Source organism: Mya arenaria, chromosome 10 (assembly GCF_026914265.1).
Source record: "Mya arenaria isolate MELC-2E11 chromosome 10, ASM2691426v1".
Taxonomy (NCBI): Eukaryota; Metazoa; Mollusca; class Bivalvia; order Myida; family Myidae; genus Mya; species Mya arenaria.
In genome coordinates, this window is record NC_069131.1 from 42,367,219 (window position 1) to 42,394,665 (window position 27,447).

At 34.7% G+C, this 27,447-nt stretch overlaps 1 protein-coding gene across 1 annotated transcript; it reads left to right on the forward strand.

Moving 5' to 3' along the window:
• Positions 1-1,216: 1,216 nt before the first annotated feature.
• LOC128206833 (uncharacterized) lies at positions 1,217-26,963 on the forward strand. Its single transcript, XM_052909515.1, has 6 exons — positions 1,217-2,205; positions 14,648-14,702; positions 17,345-17,488; positions 19,898-20,001; positions 24,621-24,777; positions 25,950-26,963. The coding sequence occupies exons 1-6, from the start codon at positions 1,888-1,890 to the stop codon at positions 25,991-25,993; spliced, it is 822 nt and encodes a 273-aa protein (XP_052765475.1). The 5' UTR covers positions 1,217-1,887; the 3' UTR covers positions 25,994-26,963.
• The last annotated feature ends 484 nt before the right edge of the window (positions 26,964-27,447 follow it).

Here is a 27,447-nt window from a genome sequence, read left to right on the forward strand (position 1 = left end):
TTCTACCATTGTAACACTGGCACACAAGGAGATTCTACCATTGTAACACTGGCACACAAGGAGATTCTACCATTGTAACACTGACACACAAGGAGATTCTACCATTGTAACACTGGCACACAAGGAGATTCTACCATTGTAACACTGGCACACAAGGAGATTCTACCATTGTAACACTGACACACAAGGAGATCCTACCATTGTAACACTGACACACAAAGAGATTCTACCATTGTAACACTGGCACACAAGGAGATTCTACCATTGTAACACTGACACACAAGGAGATTCTACCATCGCAACTTAGGCACACAAGGAGATTCTACCATGATTGTAACTCTGACACACAAAGAGATTCTACCATTGTAACTCTGGCACACAAGGAGATTCTACCATCGCAACTTAGGCACACAAGGAGATTCTACCATGATTGTAACTCTGGCACACAAGGAGATTCTACCATTGTAACTCTGGCACACCAGGAGATCCTACCATTGTAACTCTGGCACACCAGGAGATCCTACCATTGTAACTATGGTATACAAGGAGATTGTATCTTTGTTACTCTGGTAGACAAGGTGAGTTTACCATCTCAGCTCTGGCACACATATAAACAACTATCCGTCTGATGTATGCAATTCAACAATCACAAATAAGATACAATCTCATAATCAAATCATCTTTGGAAATGCTACTAATATTTGTTACATGCAGATTAAATAGATTCCTATCGTATTCATTTTGTCCATCTGAAGTATCCGCAATGGAAATTAATCAAGATGAACAAAGCTGGTTATAGATAAAACAAAATATGTCTTAGGCAAAACAAAGCTGGCTCACGATACAGGATAGTGGAGATTAAAATAGGAGATTGGTGCCTCCGCCTCATTGCATCTCGTCATCTCTTGAAATTAATGGTATCAGGGGGTTGAAGGGAAAAACATTTAACTCCGTCTATTTAACTGGCCCTTAGACCATCTTGGCTTTCATCTCTCTGTATAGACAATGTATTGATTGCCACAGTGTTTAAATAAGCAGCCAACTCGAACTCACTATAAGGTATTGGTAAATATCTTGGGAGGGAAATCAGAAACTTCTACAAATAGAAAAGCCATTTCAACACAGATGAGCGAGATTTAATGTTTTAATTGAATATTTAATGGAACTCTCGACGGATTAAATTAACAAAATCGATTAGCGTTTACAGTGGGGACTATTTTTTTTTAAATAATTTTAAGGTTATGGATTTTGCAAAGATTTGTTAAACGGGAATTACGGATCGCAGAAATCACTAGTGTGTGCTGAAATAGTGAATTACATGCTTGGAATGATTAAATCAAACGTGAAAACGACATTGCTGTCTAAAGCGACATTGCTGTCTAAAGCGAAACTCCCATGTATGACGTCTGACAACATACCATTTTACGACATCATTTACCAATTTGGGCGGGAAATTTCTCCGACGACGTTCAGCAGCAATAATAAGCTCTGAATAATTTATAGCACGGAAAACGACCGTGCTTTTGCTGTCATGGTTTATTTTCTTACAGACTCCGTATTAGTCTTGTGAATGAGAGACACTATGAAATTACTGATCTATGTTAGATGCATACACGGATTGGCATAAACCGTCTGCCGTTTTGGCTTTTAAATATTTGTTGACTTTGAGTGGATACATATTTTCAAATCAAAGGAGATTACAACGTTCATAGATTGTTGGAATAAAATTTTGCTCAAACTTTTGCACATTATGAAGTCGGTCTATGTATAATAAACGCACTTTGCTCAATCAGTGATTTTGACTAAAATAAACCAGATAACCATCATTTAAACAGCAAAATAGTTTAATAATGATGAACCCATAGATCGCGAAATACAATTTCAGTGATGGAGAAGTCCAACTCTAAATCATCTTTCCTTTCGTTTTCTCCATTCAAATCCAACCTTAAATCTTCCTCGGCAAAGGCGCGCTCCCTATGCTGGCAAAAGTCAGTGAAAGAAGAAACCGCCAACTGGCGGACAGTGGATCGCTCCTCCGAGGCATCCCCCACACCGGAAGAGCTGCGGCGGGGCCGGATTGGGCGGCGGAGGTGCTCGGCGCCTTGTGCCATGCCGTTGGCGATGGAAATGCAGGCAAGGGGCGACCGGAAGCCTTCTCTAAAGTCCTTACAGATGATGAAACTTGGAAGCAGCGAGGTCCCATCGGTATGTCGATTTTGAGGGATGAAAATGAAATTGTTTTAAAGAAATTTAATAAATAATCAAATTAAACATTTAGTTGCATCGCTCATATAAAGATATGAATGTAAACGAAAATGTTTTTTTATTCGACTAATGCTATTGAGGAAAAATTTCATTTTTTGTATATTATAAAAAACACACTGATCTGTGTTGTAATCAAAATTTAAACCTAGCTTACGAAAACTAATACCACTGAAGATTTTTAAAATTATTATAATAAATTAATAAATTAAATATCTCTAATTGAGCTGTGGCATTGTGTGATAAATTAATGATAAAACTAAAGTACTTAGTGACTGCTCTTTTCTCAAACATCTTTAGCTCATCTCATTTTTACAAATATAATAATTATAAGAGATATGTAACTCGTATTGTTTAAGACGATTTATTTAGAAATATAATCATGTGTTTTTCTTTGGTTTGTGCCATCTAACATTGACAGAATATGTTATTATGATAGAACAATACTTTACAGGGAAATGTCGCTGTTGTTCAGCTGCTAAATTTAGCAATACATCCATAACGTTAAATGTTCACACCAAATCGGGTTGGTTTTTCTAATGAAATTGTTTAAGATGCGGTAAAATACACCGTGAACAGCTGCGTCTAAATTAAAGATAATGAAAGTGCTGAATTTAAGACATGAACATGTGTCAATTTGTTTAGTTATTGAAATGTGGTATTTTTGTTTAAGGGGCTAGTTAAACACAACAATTGGAGTCATTTTTATTGATTCAAATGGTAATGAAATAGCGTGACGATAGTTTGTATTTGGTTGTAAAGAACCGTATATGTAGTGACCACAAACATTTCTAAGCAAATTTAAACAAATAAAATAACATGACATAACATAGCATAAAATAGCATAGCATAACATAGCATAACATATCATAGCATAGCTTATTATAACATAACAACACATAACATGACATAACATAACATAACATAACATAACATAACATAACATAACATAACATAACATAACATAACATAACATAACATAACATAACATAACATAACATAAAATACCAGAACATACCAGAACATAACATAGCATAACATAACATAACATAACATAACATAACATAACATAAAATAACATAACATAACATAACATAACATAACATAACATAACATAACATAACATAACATAAAATAACATAACATAACATAACATAACATAACATAACATAACATAACATAACATAACATAACATTGCATACCATAACATAAAATATCATATAAAATAAGATATAGTAACATACCATTACATAAGATAACATAACATAAAATAACATATAACATGACATGACATAACATAACATTACACAGCTCAACACATCACAACACAACACAACATAACATAACACAAAAAAATCGCAACGTAACGTAACCCAACGTACCATATAGTTAGTTGCTATATATGGTCTGTGTTCCATCAGTCAGTTATTCAGACATATAAAGAAAGAATACTTGTTTGTTTCAGTTTAAGTCCTCCATATTTTTCATGGAGTGACCACCAAATGTTGTATCTCACAAGTGGTGTTAATATTGGTGGTAACTAAGTGAATTTAGTGTGATCTCACACTGAAACAAACAATGATTATGTTCTACTACCTGCATATAAATGATATAAAATGAGGTTGTAGTTTTTCAGTTTGTAGTTTTCAGAAATGTATACATATATATATATATACAATACTTGTAGTTGAATCATTCCACAAGATAATGTTTCGTTGTACTAAGCTTGTACACCGATATTGCATAAAAAAAGCATAATGTGTAGAATTTGGGTACCTGCGATTGTGAACAATACAGTTCAGGACTCGCTTATGTTTTGGCACCACAAAAAAGGTTTACCGGTAATGCATCTGAAAGCACTTATATTGTTATTTTACTCTTTGATACCGACATTGCAGAAAAAACAAGAACATTTTACAAATAAACCTGGTTGTAATGGGGAATGAACCCACGCCGCCCAAGATTTAAAAACAAAAACAAAAACCGAAACCTTATCCACTCGCCCACTAGGACTAGTTTTTAAGCGGACGGATAGTTTATCCTTTATTGAATACATTGGGAGCATCACATGATACTATCAACAAACCATTCCTGCTACAGTTTTTATCAACACGATTAAAGGGTTCCAGCCGTCAGTATCTTAGTAAAACACTCCTTATGATTTGCACTCTTAATTTCGTATTTTCTTTTCCCATTTTAAGTGCATTTTACAAACCATAAAACAGTTGCTTTGACAAGATTTAATATGATTATGATATATATAACATAGTTACAATAAAGGAAACATATATGTTCTAAATGTCACTAGAAGGGTTAAGAAACTTTCTCTTGATTCAAAATAATTAAAAGTGAACTTTGCAATAAATATAATACTGGTTTCTGAATAATATGACATCATGTAAAATAACGCTTCGTTCCGTAATCCACTTGAGATCAAAATACTCATTTCGCAAGACTGAATTCAAAGAGCATATCATAAACATGTGGATTCGGTCTTCAACGATATATACATATATTAAGTTATGTTATACCGTCTCCGTGGCCTTGTGGTAAAGGCGTCCGCCTACGGAGCGGGAGGTCGAATGTTCGAGTCTCACAAGGGGCTTGTTCTGAAATGGCCGGTTGCCGACCCAGCAGCTAGTTAAATCGACGGGTACCGATTGCCTTTCTGCCAGGCGCCTGGCATTTGGGATAAGGAATCGGGGTAAAGATGTTCACGAATGTAGGTGTCTCATAAGCCCAACGGACTGGCCCTTAACTAAGATGGGTGACACTATAATAAACAAACACTTTACTTTTTACTTTACTTATATATTTAGACAAACGATAAGAGCAAATTCTGTGGTATTACTCGAAATGCCATCGTTGCTTCATTGTATACCGTGGGCAGTTTGGCCAGGAAAATCTCGTAATCATGAATAATTAATAAAGCAGTTTCATTGGTTCCGCAAAGTACCAGATGCTTTACGGCTGAAAAATATTCGCCTTCTTAGTACAACAATATTTGGCAGTAATCATGACCACACGGCCACGGAGGCTACTTACATTGTATAGTTATTGAACACTATTTGAGCGTAACATGCACATTCATTGGAAGAAGAGTTGCCTTTCCTGCCTCTTGCATATTCATTAAAACGAGATTTTGTCAGTCAATTAACCCACGGTATGTATGAAGTGTAACGGAAGAAAGTTCTGTGACTGCCGTCGATGTCGAAATTCAAGTGCCGTGGCAATTTCAATTAAAAGTGAGTGACCTTAGCATCTTAAGTTTGATAATTGTCTTATTAAGGGCGTTTTTGTCGGTTATAAACTGGTTTCGGTTTTATTTCGGTTTCACAAACTGTGCATTTGTTGTTACAGTTTTAAATAAAACCAAAACCAGTTTTATCGTTTTTTTTAACGAAAACCGAAACTGGTTGTCGAAACTATTGAAACCCTACGTTTTATGATGATATCCGTTCTTTTGCTCTAGCTCGGAAGTGTCATTGGCTCTTTTTTATACACAGCTCCTTAAAGACCTGGAGCCACTGTTTCGCACCCGTGGACATGTTTTGGAATAGTAAGGAGCTAACCAAATATTACAAAAAAAAAGATTTTACCAGATTTAGGATAAAAAAGCATTCATATTATTACGGAAAGGTCTGTCGACATTAGTATTTTTTTTATGTCAAAATGCCCCAGACTACCTATACAACAATGTCGTGAGAGATCGTGATGATATATTTTCAAATACGAAAGTTATTCAGAAAAATAATGAAATTTCGTGGATTAAATTCATTTCCGGGTTACAAAAATGCAGATATCTTTTTTTTAAAATAGCTGCAATCAACACAAAGCCACAATACATTGTTGATTGGGCAGTTCCGATAAATTTGACTCACAAACATATTCTTTTTGTATTAAGACATTTCCGGGAAAACGTATGTTATTTGATTGAAAAGCTGATATAATATTTTTTCGTAAAAAATGTTCAACTTCTAATGACAGTTTTTCACGCTGCATCGGAGTCATGCTTGTCAACTATTGAAACTCAAAACTAAATAGAAGTTGACTTTTTGAAACATTTAAAATTTTGGTCAATATACTTTTTCATCGCTGCCGACCCTTAGTAAACACCAGGTACGACTTCTAGCTTCGCAGTTTCTAAGTTATAGTATGTGTTCATTTCAGGTTTTCTAAACCATCAAGTCGGCAGGCTTGGTAACGTTCCGCACCGACTAATCATTTAATCTTCTTCGTGTTCAGATCGAAATGCCTATTGTGAATTACTCGCTTAATAAAACTGAATTGAAATCTGGCGGACGTTTTCGTTACTAAATGGAAATTTGGCGGTTGCCTGCTCAATAGATTGTTGGTTGTCAAAGATCTTCTCAATGATCAAATGTGAATCTGTCTGGTCATCATATTCGAGGAGGCATGACACTTAACACGAACAACTTATATATATTTATTTAACTTCGTAGTGAGTTCGGTTGGTGGTCAACAATGCAAAACCACACTCGCGCAAAATCGTGCTAACAAGAGCGACTTAAAGGGACTATACACCAGATGAAAAAATACAAGAAATGAAGGAAACTTGCATAAAATTGATATCGTTGTGTACAACGCGTTGAATCTTACTTACTGATGTATCATATCGCTAGCGACACATGCATCTTAAACAGTGTTTGAGTATTTTCAAATTGAAATTGCCGTGTCTTCTTACCACGTAGATCCCAGTCAATTTAAAAATAGCGTCGGTATATGTATCTGTACTAACCACGTGTCTTTCACATGCTAAATATTCACGCCATATACTGGGAAGCCAATATGCGCTATTTTTAAACGGATAAACTCCGCTGGGACAGCGACGAAATATTATTTTAGTCATGTAAAGGGATGTACTATCGGCCTCATACTAGCCGAATCTAAGCTTGGTTTGAGTAAATACTGTATTTGCGAATGTTTGGACCATCAGGTGTCTTATTCCCTTTAATTATTATTTTACAATCGTTGCAAAATAAATAAACTTTAAACACACTTCGTCCATAAGGATGATCCGTCCCTATAAGTTACATCTGTGTTGGCGAAACTAGATATATTGTCGGCAAACATCAGATACCTGTATGGAGAACGTGCCCCTAGGAAATAAACAAGATCATTTGCAAATGCTGCAAATATTCCTGGCGATATTACAAAACCCTGATTTGTCCCGATGGTAACACAATATGTCTTAAGTGGATCATGTCTCTAAGGAACAATACGGAATTAATGACAATATCTGCAAAAGAAAAAAAGTGAAGACGTCATACTAAACAACAACAACAACAACAACAACAACAGCAACTACAACAACAACAACAGCAGCTATTTGTCGATGTTAAGTCATGTTTGTATCCTTGTAAAATATCTTAAATACAGTGAGCTTTTAGGAGTTGAAGCACCTTAAAAAACATACAATAATAACATTTGTTTTGCTTTTTTAAAAACTGGTTTAATTTTAGATGTGTTTTATTACTACAGTGGTGCACTACAATGCTTTGTTAGGAAAGAAGTCGAAAGGGTTACACATTACGAAACAAGTCTGGCGTATGGACAAACTAATTATACTTGTTTTCTTCAATGTGTTTTTCATGTGATATTGAACATGATCTTAGTGCCTTTACGCAATTTTCCTTGAAAGGAACGTAAAATTACAATTAAAGAAGAGCTCGGATGTTTTCATTCTAATGAGTCTATTTCTGTATTCTTCAAATGTCAAAAGTCTATTTTGACAGCTTAATTCTTTGCAGGCGCAGTTTAATGAGCTCTGAAGTATTATTTGCATTTCTTCATTAAAAGTCAGACTGTTTTTAGGTTCAGCCACTCTTTATAGAAAAAAACCTACACTATTAGTCATGGGACGAAAATGCGTGTACAAAGTGTGTGACGTCACACGCCGCGTAATTGTTGTCAGCTGTTAATATATGTTTTAATTGTGTGTGCGTGCGTGCGTGTGTGTGTGTGGGTGGGTGCGTGCTATTACCACGGACATTGTTATTAAGCCACTATTTTCTAAGTAATTAGTACATACATAAAGTGAAATGAATGAAATAAACGTCGGTACATTTTCTTTTTTTCTTTTTTTTTGTATATAAATATCACATTAGTTTGGTTTTCCTGTCTTGGATGAATTAAAGTAGACCATTGTTTTAAACATATTACAAAAGGAATCTGTTGATCTATATGGCGAATATTTCAGTTGGGTTTCCATATGTATGCGCTATACTGCACCGCAATTCTCTAATAAATGTTTGTTTCTTTCTTATAATTATTTTCTTTGCATAAGGGGGCACCCCTCCTGCACCAACACTCGCAACAACTAGACCACAGACATGCGTTTGCCTTTAATGTATCGTATTTGTTTCGAATAATGAATCAGTAAAACGATAGATTATAACAATTTTCTACCTGACCCTTGGACTTCAACACTTTAATAATATGTTTATATGTAATATCAAAATACACTTTACAGTAGAACAGAGGTCCGCGGTTTAATGTTCTCAAGCTATTAATATAGTAGTTGTAAGCCTCCATCCGATATCTGTACTTCTATGAACTTTTGAGTGGCGCCAAAACGCTTTACTTTGTGCGAATAGTCACTAGAAATGGACATATAATACTGTATGATTAAAAAGATTGAAACTCGAAATCAAACAAACAACAAACAACACTACTCATTTAGGTAGGTAAATAAAAAAAATATTTGAATCACAAACAGTACTCCAGCGGATAAGGATTAATTTAAACCATAAAAAAACGGAAATGCAGCGAACGCAAAGCCATGTCGTATTTTCTGTCAAAGGAAAAGCTGAGATGCTTTAGATGTATTTTTTTATTGCTAAGCGTAATTACATTCAATTTGATATGAATCTTTCAACTAAAAGTTTTCAAAAGACTCCGTTATTATTTCCGTTTTAGCTCCACATGTGCTTGAGAAATTGGCAGTGCAAAAAAAGCTGAAAAAAATAACGCTGCGGCATAAATTTCGATTTTGCGTTGGCACATGACAAAAGCGCATGCGTGAAGATGTAATTGTAATATGGCGTCTCACTTTTTTTACTTAAAATACAGCCTACATTCTTGTCAATAAAATTACAGATAGACTTTCATTAAGTACTACGCTTAATCATTAAGAATGTCAACTTTCGCGGATGATTAAAAGGTCCGCCTACTGCCAATCATCCAATACACAGTCCCCCGGCGTCAGATTTTGCGTTTACAATGTGTCAGCAAATGAGGTTGCATTCTTGGTCATTTACATGACTTGAAGTAATATTTTAATGCTTAAGAAGGGCTCGCTTGCTTCGCTCACTCCTTCCATTCTTATTCATTAAAAACTAACTTCATGTCATATAAAATTTACTTAATATTTCACGCAGCATTAAATATTTGTTTCCGCCCAATTTAAACGGATTGTTTTACCTGTCGATAACACCAAAGGATCGCCAATAATTATGGATTTTAACGTGTCGAATAACGAAAGCGGTGAAATTCAAACACCCTTTATTTACTCACACCATTATTGATGGCAAATGTGGTTTTATACACAATACATATATTACATGCCGTCATTTATGGAACAAATTGCATAAGGTTTCAGTGCATTAAACCACCTCCAGTTATGGGTGAATAATTTCACCTGAACCTGTTCAATTCAAACTACCAGACTGCTATTATGCACCAGTCAATTGTAACCACTGCCTCTCCACCTCTGGGGAATAGCGGGGACTTTGACTTTCGGTCCAGCAAAGCCCGGGTAAAATCCCCGCCCTGCGGGGATGAACTAATGGTAAAATCCCCGCCAAATGCCCCCGCACCCCAGGGACCCTAAGTAAGGCACATTCCCCGCTATATTTGGCGCGAATACAAAACCACCGCATTCACCCGGCACTGCGGGGCCACCGGGAAGGTAAAAACACGGCCCATTTCCCCGGCTATCCCCGGTATACCCCTGGACCTTGGGGGCCGTGGTTACAATTGACTGGTGCATTAAACTAAATCGTGAGATATATGGGTTGCCACTTCTTTGATAGACAGTCCACACCAGACTTTGATCTGCTTTATTATAATTTGCTACCTGCTTGCTTTGTTTTGTGTCAGTTTTAATTTGCAGGACTAAAGAACCCTTACATTTTTTTAATATGTGTACAATGTCTATGATATTACAAATCATGTCATGCCAGGTGTATTACTGTTACCGTTGTTTTATTAATGTAAATTCATTCAATCTCTCCATACTAATTTGATCTCATATTATTCTAGTATATATCAATGTTTTACAATGCTAGCTGAAACTATAAGATAGAAGCATTATTCCGAAATCTGTATTAATCTTATTGTCATTTTAATGCTTTTTCAGGATTATTTGTATATGTTTAATATCAATGCAATTGCAGAGGCTTTGTTGTATGTACCGACTCACAAATAATATTTACCTGAGTGACTTAACTCATTTGCGAATGGCAATGCGAAGACCACATCGACATCTGTTTTTAATTTTGAGTCTGACCGTATAATCTGGGCGGAATATCATGACCTCGTTATCGCTGCAACATTGCAATCTGAACATACTTTGTTTAACTGATTGGCGAGCATCCGTCGCAACAGTAATACCATAATAACTGAAATACAGCCAATGTCTATTTTATACTGTATTATGTTTTGGCAAACATTTTAGGGTATATCAATGATCTTCTGAAAGCCAGAGTCATGCCAAAGCCAGAGTGGTTTAAAACATTTCTGTAGTCTTACTAGATCTTAAGTTACGCAATTATGAATACTAAGGTTTTAACGTTTGGAATGGGTTCTGTCTGGGTATATACGCACGTTTTCTATGAGTAATAACATGTACTTCGTTAAACTTATGCGAGTTTTAGATACTTGGTGACACCTTTTTGTTTTTGGAATCATTTAGAAGTGATTGATATGATATACATATGTGTACATGGCTAAAAAGACATAATTGGTTGGTAGTTGGGTATTCGCGAATAACCAACTGGAAATGTTCGCGTAACCAGCTGTCAAATGTAGAAAAAATGTTCAAATAAAACTTGTTTTTTTTCACGATGATACATGCGTGTTTATGCATAAAAAGACTTAAAGGTATGATTTCTTAGCATGTGTACCTTTAAATAAAAAACAAACAAGACGCACTCTGAATCCCAATCTAACATGTGATTGGTAGTTGCATATTCGCGAATAACCAAATATACTTCTGGCGAATGCACGAGCGATAATGATTTAAAACAGTGTTTGTTACGAAGGTAAATATGTGTACATGCATAAAAGCTCACTAAGAGTGTGATTTCTTTAAATGAATACCTTTAGACCATTTTCAAATAGACAAAATCTGAATCCCAAAGTACCAACTAGATATTCGCAAATAACCAACTTGCGAATGTAGCAAATATACGTAATTGAACAGTGTTTGTCACGAAGATACATATGTGAACACGCATACACATACATTTGACGCGTGATATGCTCACATGTGTACCCTTCAACCATAAACAAGACACAATCTGAATACCCAACTACCATCTGGTTGGTCGTAGAATATTCGCAAATAACCAACTGGAAATGGTCTAATAGATTAATATTAACATCAACATCTCACAACTATATATTTGATTATTCGAATCCCCAACTGGCAACCAACAGATATTTGAATATTCGAACCCCAAACTACCAACTACCTCCTTGTAACGTCATAAACTCACTGTGTCATTGAGTTCTCGCCTTCTTGTAAAGTGTTACTTAAGAAAGCCCAAAACTCACACCCTCAATAATCTAAAGATCCATACGGAGAGTTCTTTCGTTAAAGTTCTGTTGTTTCATCATATGCCATTTTTGTTTTAATCTAATTAAAATGGGCACGATAGGAAACGCTTTGCTTTGACAGCAACCGTATTCTTAAATTTTATGGTAAAACAGAGTTTAGAAATACTTCTCTTGATAATGTTTATGTCTGTCAAGCGAATTATAACAATGTTAGCAAACGTCCGGTTTTGCACATCTATCGAAAATTATTTCTTTTTTAAGACGTATACAAACATAGTTCTTAATTTTCTACATATTGGTCGTTCCACACAATTGTGTTTCGTTTCTGGCATCATCTGTACAATTTCCATTTGAATATCTTTAATGTTTTAGAGTTATGGCAAATGTTAAAAACTACACGCCGAGTACACCATATATCGATGACGCATACGACGGCGATAAAACGGCTTCCACAACACCTCGACTCTTTTTCTTCGATTTATTAAAGACGAGCTAAAAATGAATGACTTTAAAACGAATTTAGAAGTACATTTGTACCATCGATTGTCTCCATGTATAACGTACTCTCTCTATATACCACGAGTACATCATAATACTCAAAACGTCATACAATTTGTATTATATTTATAACTGCATCGTTGTTGGTCGTTCTTCGAAGTAAGACGTTAAACATGTTCGGTTACAGGCTATCGCTTTGGCCATCTTTCGAAAGAAGTAATTTAAGTATCAGTTTATCTTGTGTTTAGGACATTAAATACGTCCTAATAACCAACAAGAGACTGAAATGGTCACAAAAGTTTTCCCTGTTATTTCATTAGGCAGTCCTGATCTAATAACTGTGCAAGGTCTGTATTGTCAGGGCTTAATTTGTTAAACCCATATCCTCTCTCCTAGAATAGCCTTTCTGCATTCTTAAATCAGGTCTGCTAGACAATATATGAGGTCTAATAGACAATGTGCAGAGATGTTTATGTTTAAAGATTAGTCTATGAGCAAGCATTTCTGTAAGATCGATCTTGGGTATCTTCAAATTGTACCTTGGCACCAGCGGAGACAAATAAATCAGCTAAACAGTTTAAGGTAATCGTTGAGCTGATTGCATGTTAAAAGTATACATTTATGCACTTAAATCATTACATTTGAATGTCTGGTTATTCTGTTTTTAAACCTTAGACCACACAATCCAAATACGTGTGTTGAAATCTTAAACAATACATTACCCGAAAAATCAACATCAGAATGTAAACCAAGTTTTCAAGTTCAATTTTTATAAGTCATACGTATTAAATTACATTCCAATCATGTTATTGTATCATATAATAATTCGTGAATCTAAAGCACAGAATCATTGTAGAGTTTCTGTATTTGAAACGGTACAAAACTCTATTTTCTGTGAATTTTAATGCAATAAAGAAATAAAAAGAACGTCGAGAGTGTTTTAATTCAAATTGCAAATTGAAAGGAAAATGCGTTTTTATGGGCAAAGACCGCTTTAAGTATATTACAAATCAATAAAAAATGCTAAATTTTAAATCGCCAATCAAAATGTTGAACATAAAAATAATTGGTCTAAATTTGTAAATTAAGACAAAAAAGGAGTTGAAAAACTCAATTTGTGTACTTTATCATTACACTTTTTTACTTTCAATAACACATTAAAAATGAAACAGAAGAATAATTTTATCGCATAATTGGCAGATATAATTCAGTTTTGCAAAGAAGAAAAATCTTTTTAGCTTCTCTATCTATGTCTATGCATTTCAAATTGGTATTTCAACCTGTTTTGAAATAGTCCTTTTAAAGGGTAATAATTTAAAAAACGAATTTAATAATGATATGACAACTACACTTTAATATGAGTTCAATTAAAGGTATAGTTAAAAGAATAATAGCCTTTAAAAATGTTTGTTTTGATTCATAGCTACATAGCCATATATACCAGTTAAGAAGAGCCATAATATCTCTTTTTATCTGACCTAAATCAAATGCTTTTTTTGTTTGGATCATTCAAGTCAAATGAGTTAAACAGGAGAGTGTATTAAAATGAATAACAAAAATGGCATCAACCTATATTTTGCGCCTTAACGTTTATATAAAGGTAAATGCTTTATTTCAGTTTAAGATACAAGTATTTTTCATCGAGTGACCAATATAAGTTATATTTCACTTGTGTTTCGCCTTGCGTAAATTGTTCATTTTTTGTTGTCACAAGCTGAACCAAACAAAAATAATAATTTGAGATAAAAACAAATATGCAGTCGAAACAGTATTTTTCTGAGGTTTTTATGCTGAAGATATCAGATGGTTATGTTATGTTCTTTGAATGCTTACCATTAATTTGGTCAAAAAGCAAAAAACAACAACAAAAATCACAATTGTGTATTGTTATCTTCATCTGTTTTTAAACGTGATACTTCATCTTATCATACCAGTACCATTTTCTCATATCGCATTGGAAATAATCAATATATAATACAAAAGGAGTGAATAAATACAAAATAATCCTACAGTTTTACTGTATGCAAACTTAAATTGATTTGAATGGGGTTGAATTTTGATGCAGGTATGTTTCTTTTGTTACAGCCCTCAAACTCCATCTCATCAGAGGACAACGAACTCACAGAAGAACAACGAAGAGGTACATATACTTGATAACTCTTTAAGTCCGCATTTTTGTCCAATTTAATATGTTAAAATAGGACCAGAGGAAACATTTTATATCCTCATCCTCTGACGACCATGTCCAAAATTTCCGGTAAAAGCGCAACAAACAACAACGATGCAATATGTGCGACTATTGGGAATACAAATCCTTCTTACATTAAGGTCTTCTCATAAAACGATGAAATAAACATGGCCCTGAAATAAACCCCTGATCGTGTTTCGAGGCACATGGATTAAGAACAAACACTAAACGAGAGAATCGCAACGTAATATGACAAGCACGAACTCGCAACAAAAAAAGGATGATTAAGACCTTTTACAAAACACGGACTTCTGAGAGTTTGATTTTCCACACAAGTTATTAACAACTAATAGACTTCAGGGAGGAACGTTAAAATGCGGTAAACTAACAGTGATATACACTGGTGCACGTTACAGAACCACTTCATAAGGGTAACATCCTATCTGTGCACTATACGTACCTTTATTTAACATGAGTGATACTGTCAATTAAGCCAACGTCAATGTATTGACCGATGTCGTCCTAAAATAAACGTTCGCTTACTGTACAAAATCAGATCAAGTTCATGGTATATATTGATATAAATATCTTTGGTGTCGTATTTTGCCAACTTGATATGTCGCTTAAATAGGAGTCGGGCGGGCGTGGTTGTGCATCAAACATTGGTGTTTGTCCAATAACTTTAGTAAGGATTAATGGATAGTGATTGATGAAACTTCGTGTGTAGGGAGCTTATGTTAACAACTAGCTTAGGATTGCTTTTGATGGGGTGGGGGTCAAGGCCATGGTCACTTTTACCAAACTAGAAAAATAGTTTCCGCCAAATAACTAGAGTTAGAATTGATGAAAAGTAATGAAACTTGGTGTGTAGGTAGCTTAATATATGACGATATATGATCATGGCTATAATTTCGTGTTTCCCATATGAAAAACATAGTTTCGTTGCATTGCGGCGTTTCTAGTTTATATTAAATCCAAGTCTAGGCGCATGTGTTTACAAGGTTTTTCACGCCATATGTACATCTCCCCATTGGTTTCATATTCCAGGATGGTTGCAGTGTAGCATCAATAGATGAAAAAAAAGGAAAACAAAAAAACTTAAGTGCTAGAATAAGACATATTTTGATTGCCGTTTAAATTGTTATCATGAAATGAATTGGCAGTACGCAAACGTGTAGCTATTCCCATGGCTATACTTTTGTTTCAGTTACCTTTACATGGGGCTAATTTCATAAGTTTTCCAATTTTATACTCTATAAATATACTCTATTCACAAAACGACTGCGACCAACGTCATAAAAAACACAGTTTAACACGTATGCAAAAGAAGCATGCAAAAGAAGCGTAAAGAGTGCGATATATGCTGCTCGGACGGAAGAAACTGAACAAAACCTACTGCGGAATTGCCTTATCTCGGACATTGAGCTATATAAGGGCCCTTACAAAATCATTTCATAACAGCCCGAGGGCATGTAGATTTAATTTTAGAGTATTTAGTGTATTGAAATGCAGAAAAATACACATAGGAACCGCGTGAAGACTTGAGAAATATAATTTCATTGATGCTATACATCAGAGATTCTGAATAATGCATGAGCATCATTGCAAATAACACCGGGCCCTCCTGACTTCTTGTTTTGTATTGTCCTGAAGTTTACTTGCTTAATAAAGGTTAATTTATAAATATTACACTTATAGATGCAATTCAAATTAAAACTTTAATTATTGTCGGAATTATATTATAACAGCAAACTTTAGCTTAAAAATCTATTATGAATCCGAAGTGTGGTAAAGTGGATTTTCTTAGGGTACTACGGTTTCCACCACTGCACAAGATCACAGTGTTAGATCACATGGTGACGAAAGTGATAAATATAATGTTGTAACAACTTGTGGCACCTTTGCTATATTAAGATTATTACTTTTAAACCAAATTGACCGACATTTTGCAAACCACAAACGGAAGTTACAAAAGTAGAAGTTTATCATTTCAACCTAATTCCGGCACGACTTACCCACCAGAGGAAACAACTGGTGATCACCATGCCTTTCAGAAAGCCAATTTTCTCTCCGGTATTGGAGCTGTATCTACAAATTGACATATTAATGTATCTTAACTCATGATTGCTTGTGTTGCTTACGCGTATAACATATTCTGTCCAAGGAAAACCGCATTGCAAATGACCGTTAAAAGCCAACGAACTCTTGCAAACAATGTCATTTAACAAATGGTAAATCTTTCTTACATTTAAAACTATTGAACTTATGTTAAGACATATCGCTCGTTTATTTCAACGAAACATTTCCAATTTTGACAGGATTTTTTAGTTTTATTCGTTCGAATGAATTATTACCTTTACATACTTGCTCGATGGACATCACCAGCACCGACTTTGACGATGATGGCATCTTCCGATGGTAGAGGTGTGTGTCAAATATGCGCCGTTTTCTATGATATAGGGCATTGGCGTTTATCCCATCCATTAGTTATCTTACGCTTGTCCAGCTTTTGCACACATGGTAGCATCGTTGATGCAGAAGATGTGCGTGGAGCAGGTTAATTTAGTATGACATATCCGTGTTGTCCCCTTCAGAGTTACGCAAGGCCTTTCTGATGTTCGAAAAGGGCGGGAAAAATAAGATGGCGGCGAGGGACCTGGGAGAAATGTTGCGATGCCTTGGTTGGAACCCCTCGGAGAGGGAACTCGAGGAGGTGAAACATGAACTTGTCGTCAGCTGTAAGTAGATGACCAGTTTCTTCAAAGTGTCTTTCTTTTAAAAGATAACTAAACGATATTTGCAAACATGCAGCAAATTCGATTTCGCTCATAACCCTCTGGCTCCCATTTTTGGAATATTTTAGGCGTGACACACTTAAGTATCTTATTTCATTTAGCTTAATTCATTACTTAAACATAATTTTATAAAATTAAAGGCATTGTTCTCAGGTAATTTGAAATATGTAGAATATTGAAAAAAACTATATCAATATTATAGTCTACTAAGTGTGATGCTGTTGTAAGGGACCAATGATTATTCGAGAAATTGTCGTTGAACTTTAACAGCTGCGTTAGCACTTACATTTATAGAATAATCTATTATTCAGAACGGACAAGCATTATTTAGAATTTCACATCAACGATTTGTTAAAATGCCCACTTAAGTGAAAGGATAAAGCAAACAACGATAAAGAATAGGGAATATTTGTTCCAATTTATAATGCATAGAAGTCTACTAAATACTGTAATTTTCCAAGAGCAATAACTACATATTGACCGAAAGTGGTTGCTATTTTTACCATAGGTATTGATTAGGCTTTGTTCTCTAGAGCAGTAAAAGCTAATACAATCAGTATTTTAAACAATAAAATGAACTATCAATTCTTTCTATTGAATTTGTTCTGTTTTAAAACATTGACAGTACAGTTTGTACTCTATGACATGACGTTGTCTTTGTGGTTTTGAAATAGGATGTTCAAAGTCACAATGCAATTACATTTAATTATAATACCGTGCATATTCAGTGCAAAGACAAACACATAGATGGCTAATGTATGCATTTATTATTATCTTCTCAAAAGTGCACAAAACACCATTTTGTTAAAGGACTTAAAACTTGGCAACAATAGTAAGCCAGTCGAGAAACAATACCGTAAGCGTCAAAATGAGGATTCGGTTTATAAACGGATTCAAGAAACTGTTCGATTAAAGTTGGTCTGGTTTGCATGTTATGTACACGTGCTTAAAGTTTTGTCATGGAATCCTAACAATCAGTCATCCGGAGATTCATTCTTTAAACCCCAGTCTGAATACTTCCATCACAAATATCAAACACATTTTGCCAGGGCAACCCAATGGAATCATTTATTGGTTGACACTCTGTGAAATAAGCAAGGCAATGATACATATGTTCTCAGATTGTCTATAGAAACATTTCACAAACATTATTACGAACAACGAATTAGCATTATTCTACTGTTAAACTATTGTCGAGAGAACTGGCAATTTTCCAAGATATCTGCAAAGATACGATTGGGCAGAGTTAAAACCAGAGATACAACCTCAACTCTTAAATCCAAGGGTAAAAAGCTATGGAAAACTGAACTGAAGGCACCAAAGAAAAAATACAATTATGTCTTTTAGCAATAGATGTAAAGCAGAACAAAGGTTTTTTTATCCCAATGTTTGACTCGGGCTGATTGTGTTCTTTAAAAGTTTCCTTATACAAAAACATTTAAAAAACATCGAACTTGGTTGCCGAAAAATAAGATCAGTACCGGTCGCTGCAGTGCTTAAAAATGAGAAACTACCGCACATATTTGGGCATATTCCCTCTTCAAATTTAACCGAACATCACAATGTGTGCATCTAAATGCTAAGACACGCTTAACTCACAGACCAAGCAAAACATGTGTTTAATCAAAATAATTGGAAATTACGAACAAGAAATACTGAATCATATACGTTATATCGTTACGAGACTCGTAGTGCAAACAAATGTACAAGACTAATTTAAATCAAACCTGACTCAAAAAGTGAAGAAATATTTGTTAATGCACTACATTTAGTACTGTTATTATATACGCATGCTTCCGTTATTGTCTATTCTGCTTTAACACACATAACTGTATGAACATATTTCCAAGCAGACAGTTCACTTCAGCCAATGGCATTGGAACACAAGATCCGCTAGCGGGTTTGTCTTATTTCCCTTAAACTTTGATCAGACGACGAGCACATACGACCTTCTGGGTGAATACACAGTTCAGTCCCGCTATGTTTTGCTTATATGACAGTACGGAATTGACTATGTAAAGTGTTTGCTTATTATAGTGTCACCCCTCTTAGTTAAGGGCCAGCCCTTTGGGCTTATGAGACACCTACATTCGTGAACATCTTTACCCCGAATCCTTATCCCAAATGCCGGGCGCCTGGCAGGAAGGTAATCGGTACCCCTCGATTTAACTAGCTGCTGGGTCGGCAACCGGCCATGTCCGAACAAGCCCCTTGTTAGACTCGAATCTTCGACCTCCCGCTCCGTAGGCGGACGCCTTAACCACAAGGCCAAGGAGACGGTGAATGTCTTCTCTGGTACTGATTGTGCAAATGTATCGGTACAAAATAAAGCAACTTGTTTTCGGTTTTCAGCGCGAGGCTCTGTGACGTTTATGGAGATTGAGCGCTTCATGGCCAAACGTGGCGGCATTTTCTACGGCTGTCGTGACAAAGAGGACATCCAAGATGCATTTAAGGTATTCGGTCAACAAATAATATTTTTACTGATCTTGAATGATATTTACATTTATTTTCATTGTGTGAGATTTGGAAAAATCAATATCAGTTTGCATCATCCGGTTCGAATTATTCCTGCCTGGCCCCGATATTTCAAAATACTTATGTCATCTCAAATTATTTAATTATATAGTAACATAGTATGATAAAAAAAACTTTTTTTGATGATATAAAAATATTTTCTTGTTCATTGAATAAATACAAATCTCAAATTCCTTAACATTTTATCATTACTGGTGGTTTAAGAACGTCAAAGAGCATTCCATGGTTTAGTACAGAATAAATTCCCCCAGAACCTCAAAATTCTAACCAAGCTTTTACCATCATAAGTGATACTCAAGTTTCGATATATTTCGAAATAATGAATACTTCAACAATGTATTGTAATTGTATGAACTTCATTAAACGAAAAAGTGGTCACGCATATACCATTTCCTGACAAGAATAGATCCCTAATAAAATGATTATTAGGTACAAATCTAATTTGGCCTAAATACATGTAATTCCGTTCCTTCAGCTACTAATCTTCCTCATTTCCTTGAATTCGATTACTTTGCCCTTTATTTGAAATATGTTTTCTGTTGCATCATCTTGGCTTAAGTACTTTCTTGTCTTACGTGACTTCATTAACTCTAGAAAAGGGTAGCTTCGTTAATTCTGGTAAAGGGCAGTGGAAGGGAAAATTGACTGACTGTTATTAAGAGCAATCAGACAATCGTATTAAGAGAACTACTTAACTACTATAACCTTATATTGTGTATTGAATTCTGACAAACATGTACGGGGATGTTCTTGTAATTAAGTTTTGATACATTTACAGAATTTTTGTTTGTATGAGAAAAAAGGGTTCTATCGAATCCAATACAATTGGAATGTTTTTTTTCTTCATTAATTTCTAAAACAGATCTCTGTTGCCGAGAAATCCATCCTCATTTCATTAAAGAACTTCGTTCGTGTCAACATTCCAATTAAGCCATTTTAAGTGTTATCGTTATTTTTAGAATGACCCTCCTTCTTTATTGCTAAGGACAGAAGTCTTTTATTAAATACTAATGGTTTTAGGGAAAAATAAACTTTTAAACAATTTTTAGCTTCCCTTTATGTGAGGTTTTTTTTGTTTGGAAATGTATGCACAAACATATAAACAAAAGGCACTACTTTAAGAATGATGATATTCCATTATTGCCTTCTGGTTTTATGTTTTGAAAATATGTGAAATTGAATTGAATACAGTTGCATCCAGGGACTGTTAATCTGTTTTTACTTATGTTTGCCGATGATATAGCGTTATTGTCAGATACTGTGTACGGTTTGCAAAAACAGTTAAAGGTTAACGAAACTAAAACCAAAATTGTTGTCTTTAAAAAGGTGGAAGACTCTCAAGAACTGAGAAATGGTTCTACAACACTACTCCTCTAGAAGTGGTCAATTAATTTTGTTATGTAGGACTTACGTTTACACCACAACTTTCATTTAATTGTATGGTACATGAACTTTGCATAAAGGGTAAACGTGTGCTGGTATCATTGTTATGTTCTTTATATAAATGCGGTCAACTGTCAAATGGAGTATTCTTCAAACTTTTTGATACAAAAATATGCTCACAACTCCTACAAATGTATATGGAGCAGAAGTATGGGGTCTCGGAAAATATGATGACCTCGAAAGGGTTCATATTTATGCATGTAAAAGGTTTATGTGTGCTAAGTTACATACAACAAATGACACTGTTTTAGGGAAATGTGGTAGATATCCAATGTATATAGAATCTTATAAACGTTGTGTTAAATATTGGCTTACAATACTAAAAATGCCTGATCATAGATTTGTTAAGAAATGCTATATCATGATGTGTAATGATGACTTACATGGTAGAAATAACTGGGTAACAAAATTACGTGTATGTCTACAATCAATAGGTTTTGGTTACATTTGGGACAACCAAAACTTCTTTCTACTTGTTTGTGATATCTACGAGGATCTGCGATCCCAATATATACCACAGAAATATTATGTTACTCCTAGCATTAACAAGTTTAGAATACTCATGGCATCATCTAATGTTAATATAGTTAAAAGTGTCTCTACGTATTTGTACCATGCATTTAATAAAAGAAAAGTTCGACTTGAAGAATGAAATTCTAAAAATCAATACCTATATAAAAACAATATTAGGCCACTACTTTTTTATTTTTTGGTTTACAAGATTTTTTGGAAAAAATGTCCACCGGGTGGTCGAAAAAAAAGGGAAAAAGTCACAAAACATACTCTTTAAAGGTGAAAATCAGAGAACAACATAAACATTGAAAATTTATATCATTTACTTGACATTTTAAAACTGCTATTAGTGCATGCTTTAATACACTCAAAGTTTCAAAGGTCTCATTAAACACACAGTTTAAATCTTACATACTGTGCATATAAAACATCAATGAAATTGAATATAAAACATGTTTACATGTATAAACTACACTTTTTATCAAAGATACATTGAATATCACTCAGCAAGACATTTGTTTAGCTTTAGCTTAGGGTATGCAGTATTGCTAATGCAAAAGTGAATGCAGAACATTTAAAAACTGACCAATATTAAATTGAAAAAAGTAGGCGAATTTTACGCATTAAAATACACAAAAATTGCACCGTATTAAAACAATACATTACATTTTCTAGACGTTGTTTCAGTTATTTCAATATTGGTACTAAATTGACCTAGATTTGAGTTTTAATAACCCTTACCATGCGGGGTCCTAGTTGTGTGTAACCCGGTCCATGCTAACTTAGCTAAGTCCGGATATTTTCGGACCGGGATATTTACCATGGGATGTTCACCAAATCCATTTCAAATTCAAATCTTGCAGCAAATTACCACATCAGTACATAAAAATCACATACCAAAATAATAAATCTAGCATGTGACTTAACTTTATGTGCCAATGATAGTAAACTGACAGAGAAATCCATAATTATGTATCGGATATTTTCATCTTCTCCCAACTCCGCTATTTTGTGTTCACAGGGCATCTATACTTGATTGTTTATTTTTCATTTTAAAAAGTATTCCTTGGTTACAACAACAAATCTCATTAATAGTGAAATGTCAAGTTCTTTACGAATTGAAATGGACTTAGTTTTCCGTGTTGTTTTATCTAAATGTTTTGCACGGTTACAACTCCCGGCATTTAAATAGTAAATGTCATTGACACATGTGTTCAACTCTTTCATTGTTTTTACTCTACTTTTAACCCAAACATGAATAAACATGTAATCTAGAATAAACACAAGCTTTAAATTGACTCAATGACAAGTATTTCCAAACTATTCTGTGATTTAAAATCCATAAACACCACCGACCGAAATTGCGAAACTAGGTCACCGGTGTCAACTTAGAAATTTTACTTTCGATTTCACTGCTCACACTTAGTGCACTGTTGTTTGATATTTTACCATAAAATGCTATAAAATGTTTTTCTTACACATAATTTACAGATATTTGTGTCTACTAATTCGATGGCAGTCGCTGACACTTTTTTTATCTATAAACAACAATATTTTGATGACCTAAATTGGTGGTGAAAAACAAAATCACGTGACAGTTATTGTTTGTGTCGGTTGTTACATTTGCAAATAGTTATTGCTATTGTTATTTTAACAACTCCTGCATATTTTGATAAATTATTTCATACAAAGAATGACTGCTATCGTCAATTCCGCCATTTCCAACGGCGCTGCCATAACAGTTGACTGGCTCACATGCTATCACTATAAATTGGAGAATACGGCTACGGAACAACAAACCAGTCGAGATCAACTGCATTCGTACTCTTATTTGTTTGTTTTTCTTTTGTTTCGCACCAAAATCAATACGGTCGGGAAAATAATTTTGAAAAAAAGTGAAATTCATTTTTTATTTTTTTTGTACTTTTCGGAAAATTAGACCCGCCGGTTTTGTAAACCAATTTATATAAAAGTAGTGGCCTTACTGTATATTTGTTTCAATGTGTTTCAATGTACTGTTGCACAACATTGTAAATATATACTGTATGCCTGTATATTGTAATGGGCCGGTGGCCTTATCGCAAATAAACTTTGTCATTGTCAAGAATTAGAGGATCCCCAGGTCGTCTTCGATCGGATGATTAGTACGAGTTGTTGCTAACATGGCGAAGCTTGTTCACCGCTCTAAATGCATGTTCATAGTTGTCATTTCTGCTCTTGATTTCGATATAAACGTCGAATTAGATATCCTACATTTCATTATCTTTAAGAATTGTAGTTCAAAACCTAACGTCATAGTTTGGCTCCCTGTCTGCTGAATCGCATTATTATTAAGGCACTCTTAAAAACATGACAACACTACCTCGCTCGCTAAGCCCTTCCCGGTCGTGAAGATTTTACATAATATGTGCCGACTTTTAATAACAAAAAAGCGTATAATAGTTTTACTTTGACTTTGCTGCAGCATAAATTCAGGCTGTTTAGATTTTCATTTAGATTATTATCAAAAAAAGGAAAACAGATTGGTTCTGCGGAAATGAGATTGATTTGTTTTTTAGCCTTACTTTTATTTTCTGACAAGGTACTTGATGGTGATGGCGACGGGAAGATCTCTGTCGGTGACTTCCGGTACTTTATGACCACCATGGGCGAGAAGATGACTGACGCAGAAGTGGAAGACATGTTAAAGTCGGTCTATAAGAGAAAACACTGCAACTTTGAAAGCATCGAGTATAGCGGTGAGTAAATAACAAAACACTACTTGTAAGAGTATTATTAGCTTATAGCAAAATATGACTGACAAAAAGATCAAGTATACGTTGCAGTGTAGACACGAGAAAACACTTTAATTATAGGAATATCGAGTATACCGAAAAACTAAGGTCATAAAAAACTCACTAAATACTACTTGCGCCTAGGACATGTCCATGTTTGACTACAAGAGAATACACTGTGACCTGTAAATATCAACTACTAGGGTAAGTGATTGGGGTGAAGCAGAGGTGAAACATTACATTCACTTATACTTACAATCAGAATGTGAGGTAAAACAGTATTGATGGAAAAGTGGAGTGCATATGGCAGTTTATCTACTCGATAAATTTCTGCGACTTCAAGGACATGAAGTACAATGCTATGTGGCGGTGATGAAATTAAATCCCTGCTTATTATATATGTCTAAATACTGCACGCTGTGCCACTTTGACATTAATTATTTCAGAGGTAAGTGGATATGACAATTACTTTGATATTTGAGTTGACTTTTGCGAAACGAACCCTCTCCTGGGTGGTGGCAGCTTGGGGAGCACTGCATTGAGTGCATTGAAGTACAATATCTAACGATCAAGCAGATGGAAAATCAGTATATACAGGTAAAAACTCTCTTTTGCGATATCCAGTAAAAAGGTGTTTTTTTTATTTATTTACTCGGATGAAGACCTTTCCATTCATTTATATCATACAGACATTGCGAAAAGTGTGTATCATTAGTGTACATGCTTATGCAATTAGGGTTTTACAGTAGAGTGTCGAAAAATATCTTTTATCAATTCCGTTTTCCTTTTGAGAAAATACTCGAGGTTTTGTCACTGGATCGGTGTCGCCGTGGCGTCTGTAAGTCCGACTAAACATGTAGATTTTGTTTTGAGCACTATCCAGTACAATAGGGTGTGATTGTGTTTTTATATTCATACTCATACGAGGCCCAAACTGGTATGATTTCTTTTTAGCATATAACAATTTTTAAGGTATTTATTATATGTGTGTTGTTGATATATACCTACTACTTCCTCTAGGTGCAAACATAGGTGTTGTTTTTAGAAAGTAAAATATGTAATATTTTATGGAATGGTTCAGTTAAATTGGGTAACACTCAATGCTCAAAATGTAGAGTCATGTTTTCTATTCTCAGATATCATCGAAGGTCTAGACGAGGCGAGCCTCTCGGATACATGAAGTGTTGTCAATGATGACGACATAATGTACAGCTCATGCATACATTCCGCTCACGTGTCAAATGTCTCCAGAGCACCTCATATAGCAATAACCCTATTGCAGTGGACAATAGTAACCTAGCAACGTGTGTGAATGCCGTGCAAATTGACGCACCACCGTACTGTTACTACGCTTCAAAACGGCATGTGAACGAGCATATAACATTCCATCAGCAATAATTTGAGGACAAGTTTAATAAGCATATACTTAATGTTGACATTTGCCTTTTGTGAGTATTATTAACATTTATTACAGTTTGTGTCAGCTTACACTCATATCAACGCGCATGAGCGGGTGTAAGGTAATTATACATACAATGGCCATATAGTACCAATGTTAAATGCACAAGCCGCCGTAATGAAATATATACAAAATCTCTAATAAATAACTAATCTAAAATAGGTCTGAGAACGGTATATTGTGACATAAAACATAGTTTCGAGATTTTTCAATTTTCTATTTTCACTAAACCAATGATATTTTAGCTTATCCATTCTTTAACCTTATTGTAAATGCATTTACAAACATAGCCTTAAAAACCGAGAGAAGCTTACACGTTTGACCTACGGTAGGCGTATTTATATTTCGATTATAGTTATATAAACTTACTTACAATATCAAAATATCCAAAGAATCTCGCATTTCGTTTCGCAATGAACTAAACATTCAGCAACATATTTGTGTAGATCCACTCGATATATGTACATTCAGCTTCTTGTTTTCTTGTTTCTTATATTTGCAAGTACAAATGACAATAACACATAAGTGTATTCATTAACCATTCCTGAGTTTACATTCTCTGACATTTGTGTTTCAACTCATCAATGATAAATCTGTATATAGATATTTGTCAATGAGTATTTCATTTAGAGTCATATTGACTGATGTATTTCATAGAGTCAGTGACTGATGTATTTCATTTCATATTATATTGAAATTTTATATTTTTGCACTTCACACCGAGTGATCTCTTAGAGTAGCTCAGTAAATGTTCTTTATATTTGCACACTGTTTGCACAAACGTCTTACATTACTTATAAGCCAACCGGCTGTAAGTTATGTTTATACAAGTGATCGGTAATGTCCGTCCAGAAGATATTGCTTTACGTTTATTATGACCAACTTGTGCCGGTTCGATAAAATTAATCAAAAGTCGAAATACGCAAGAAAAGAAATCAGTAATTGCGTGTAAATGGTGCACATATTAGCTACCGGGGGCAAAATAGCCCACATTTAGACGTCCCTAGAGTGAACTAACCCCGTTGGTATTTGAGTTTTTATGCAAACATTATTTACCCACAAGGTGCGACTCTTTTATGCAAACATAATTTGCCCACAAGGTTAAAAAAAACAAAGGGCAAATCTCGTCATATATATGCAGCGTGATTTTCGTGACCATGTAATATTCGTTACGC

What these genes read in the sequence shown, in the direction of transcription:
- LOC128206833 (XM_052909515.1), top strand. Translation starts at nt 1,888, where the DNA reads ATGGAGAAGTCCAACTCTAAATCATCTTTCCTTTCGTTTTCTCCATTC. An exon ending in ACATGAACTTGTCGTCAGCT is followed by an intron (nt 17,489 to 19,897) that starts GTAAGTAGATGA and finishes TTCGGTTTTCAG; the next exon opens with CGCGAGGCTCTGTGACGTTT. An exon ending in ACATCCAAGATGCATTTAAG is followed by an intron (nt 20,002 to 24,620) that starts GTATTCGGTCAA and finishes TTTTCTGACAAG; the next exon opens with GTACTTGATGGTGATGGCGA.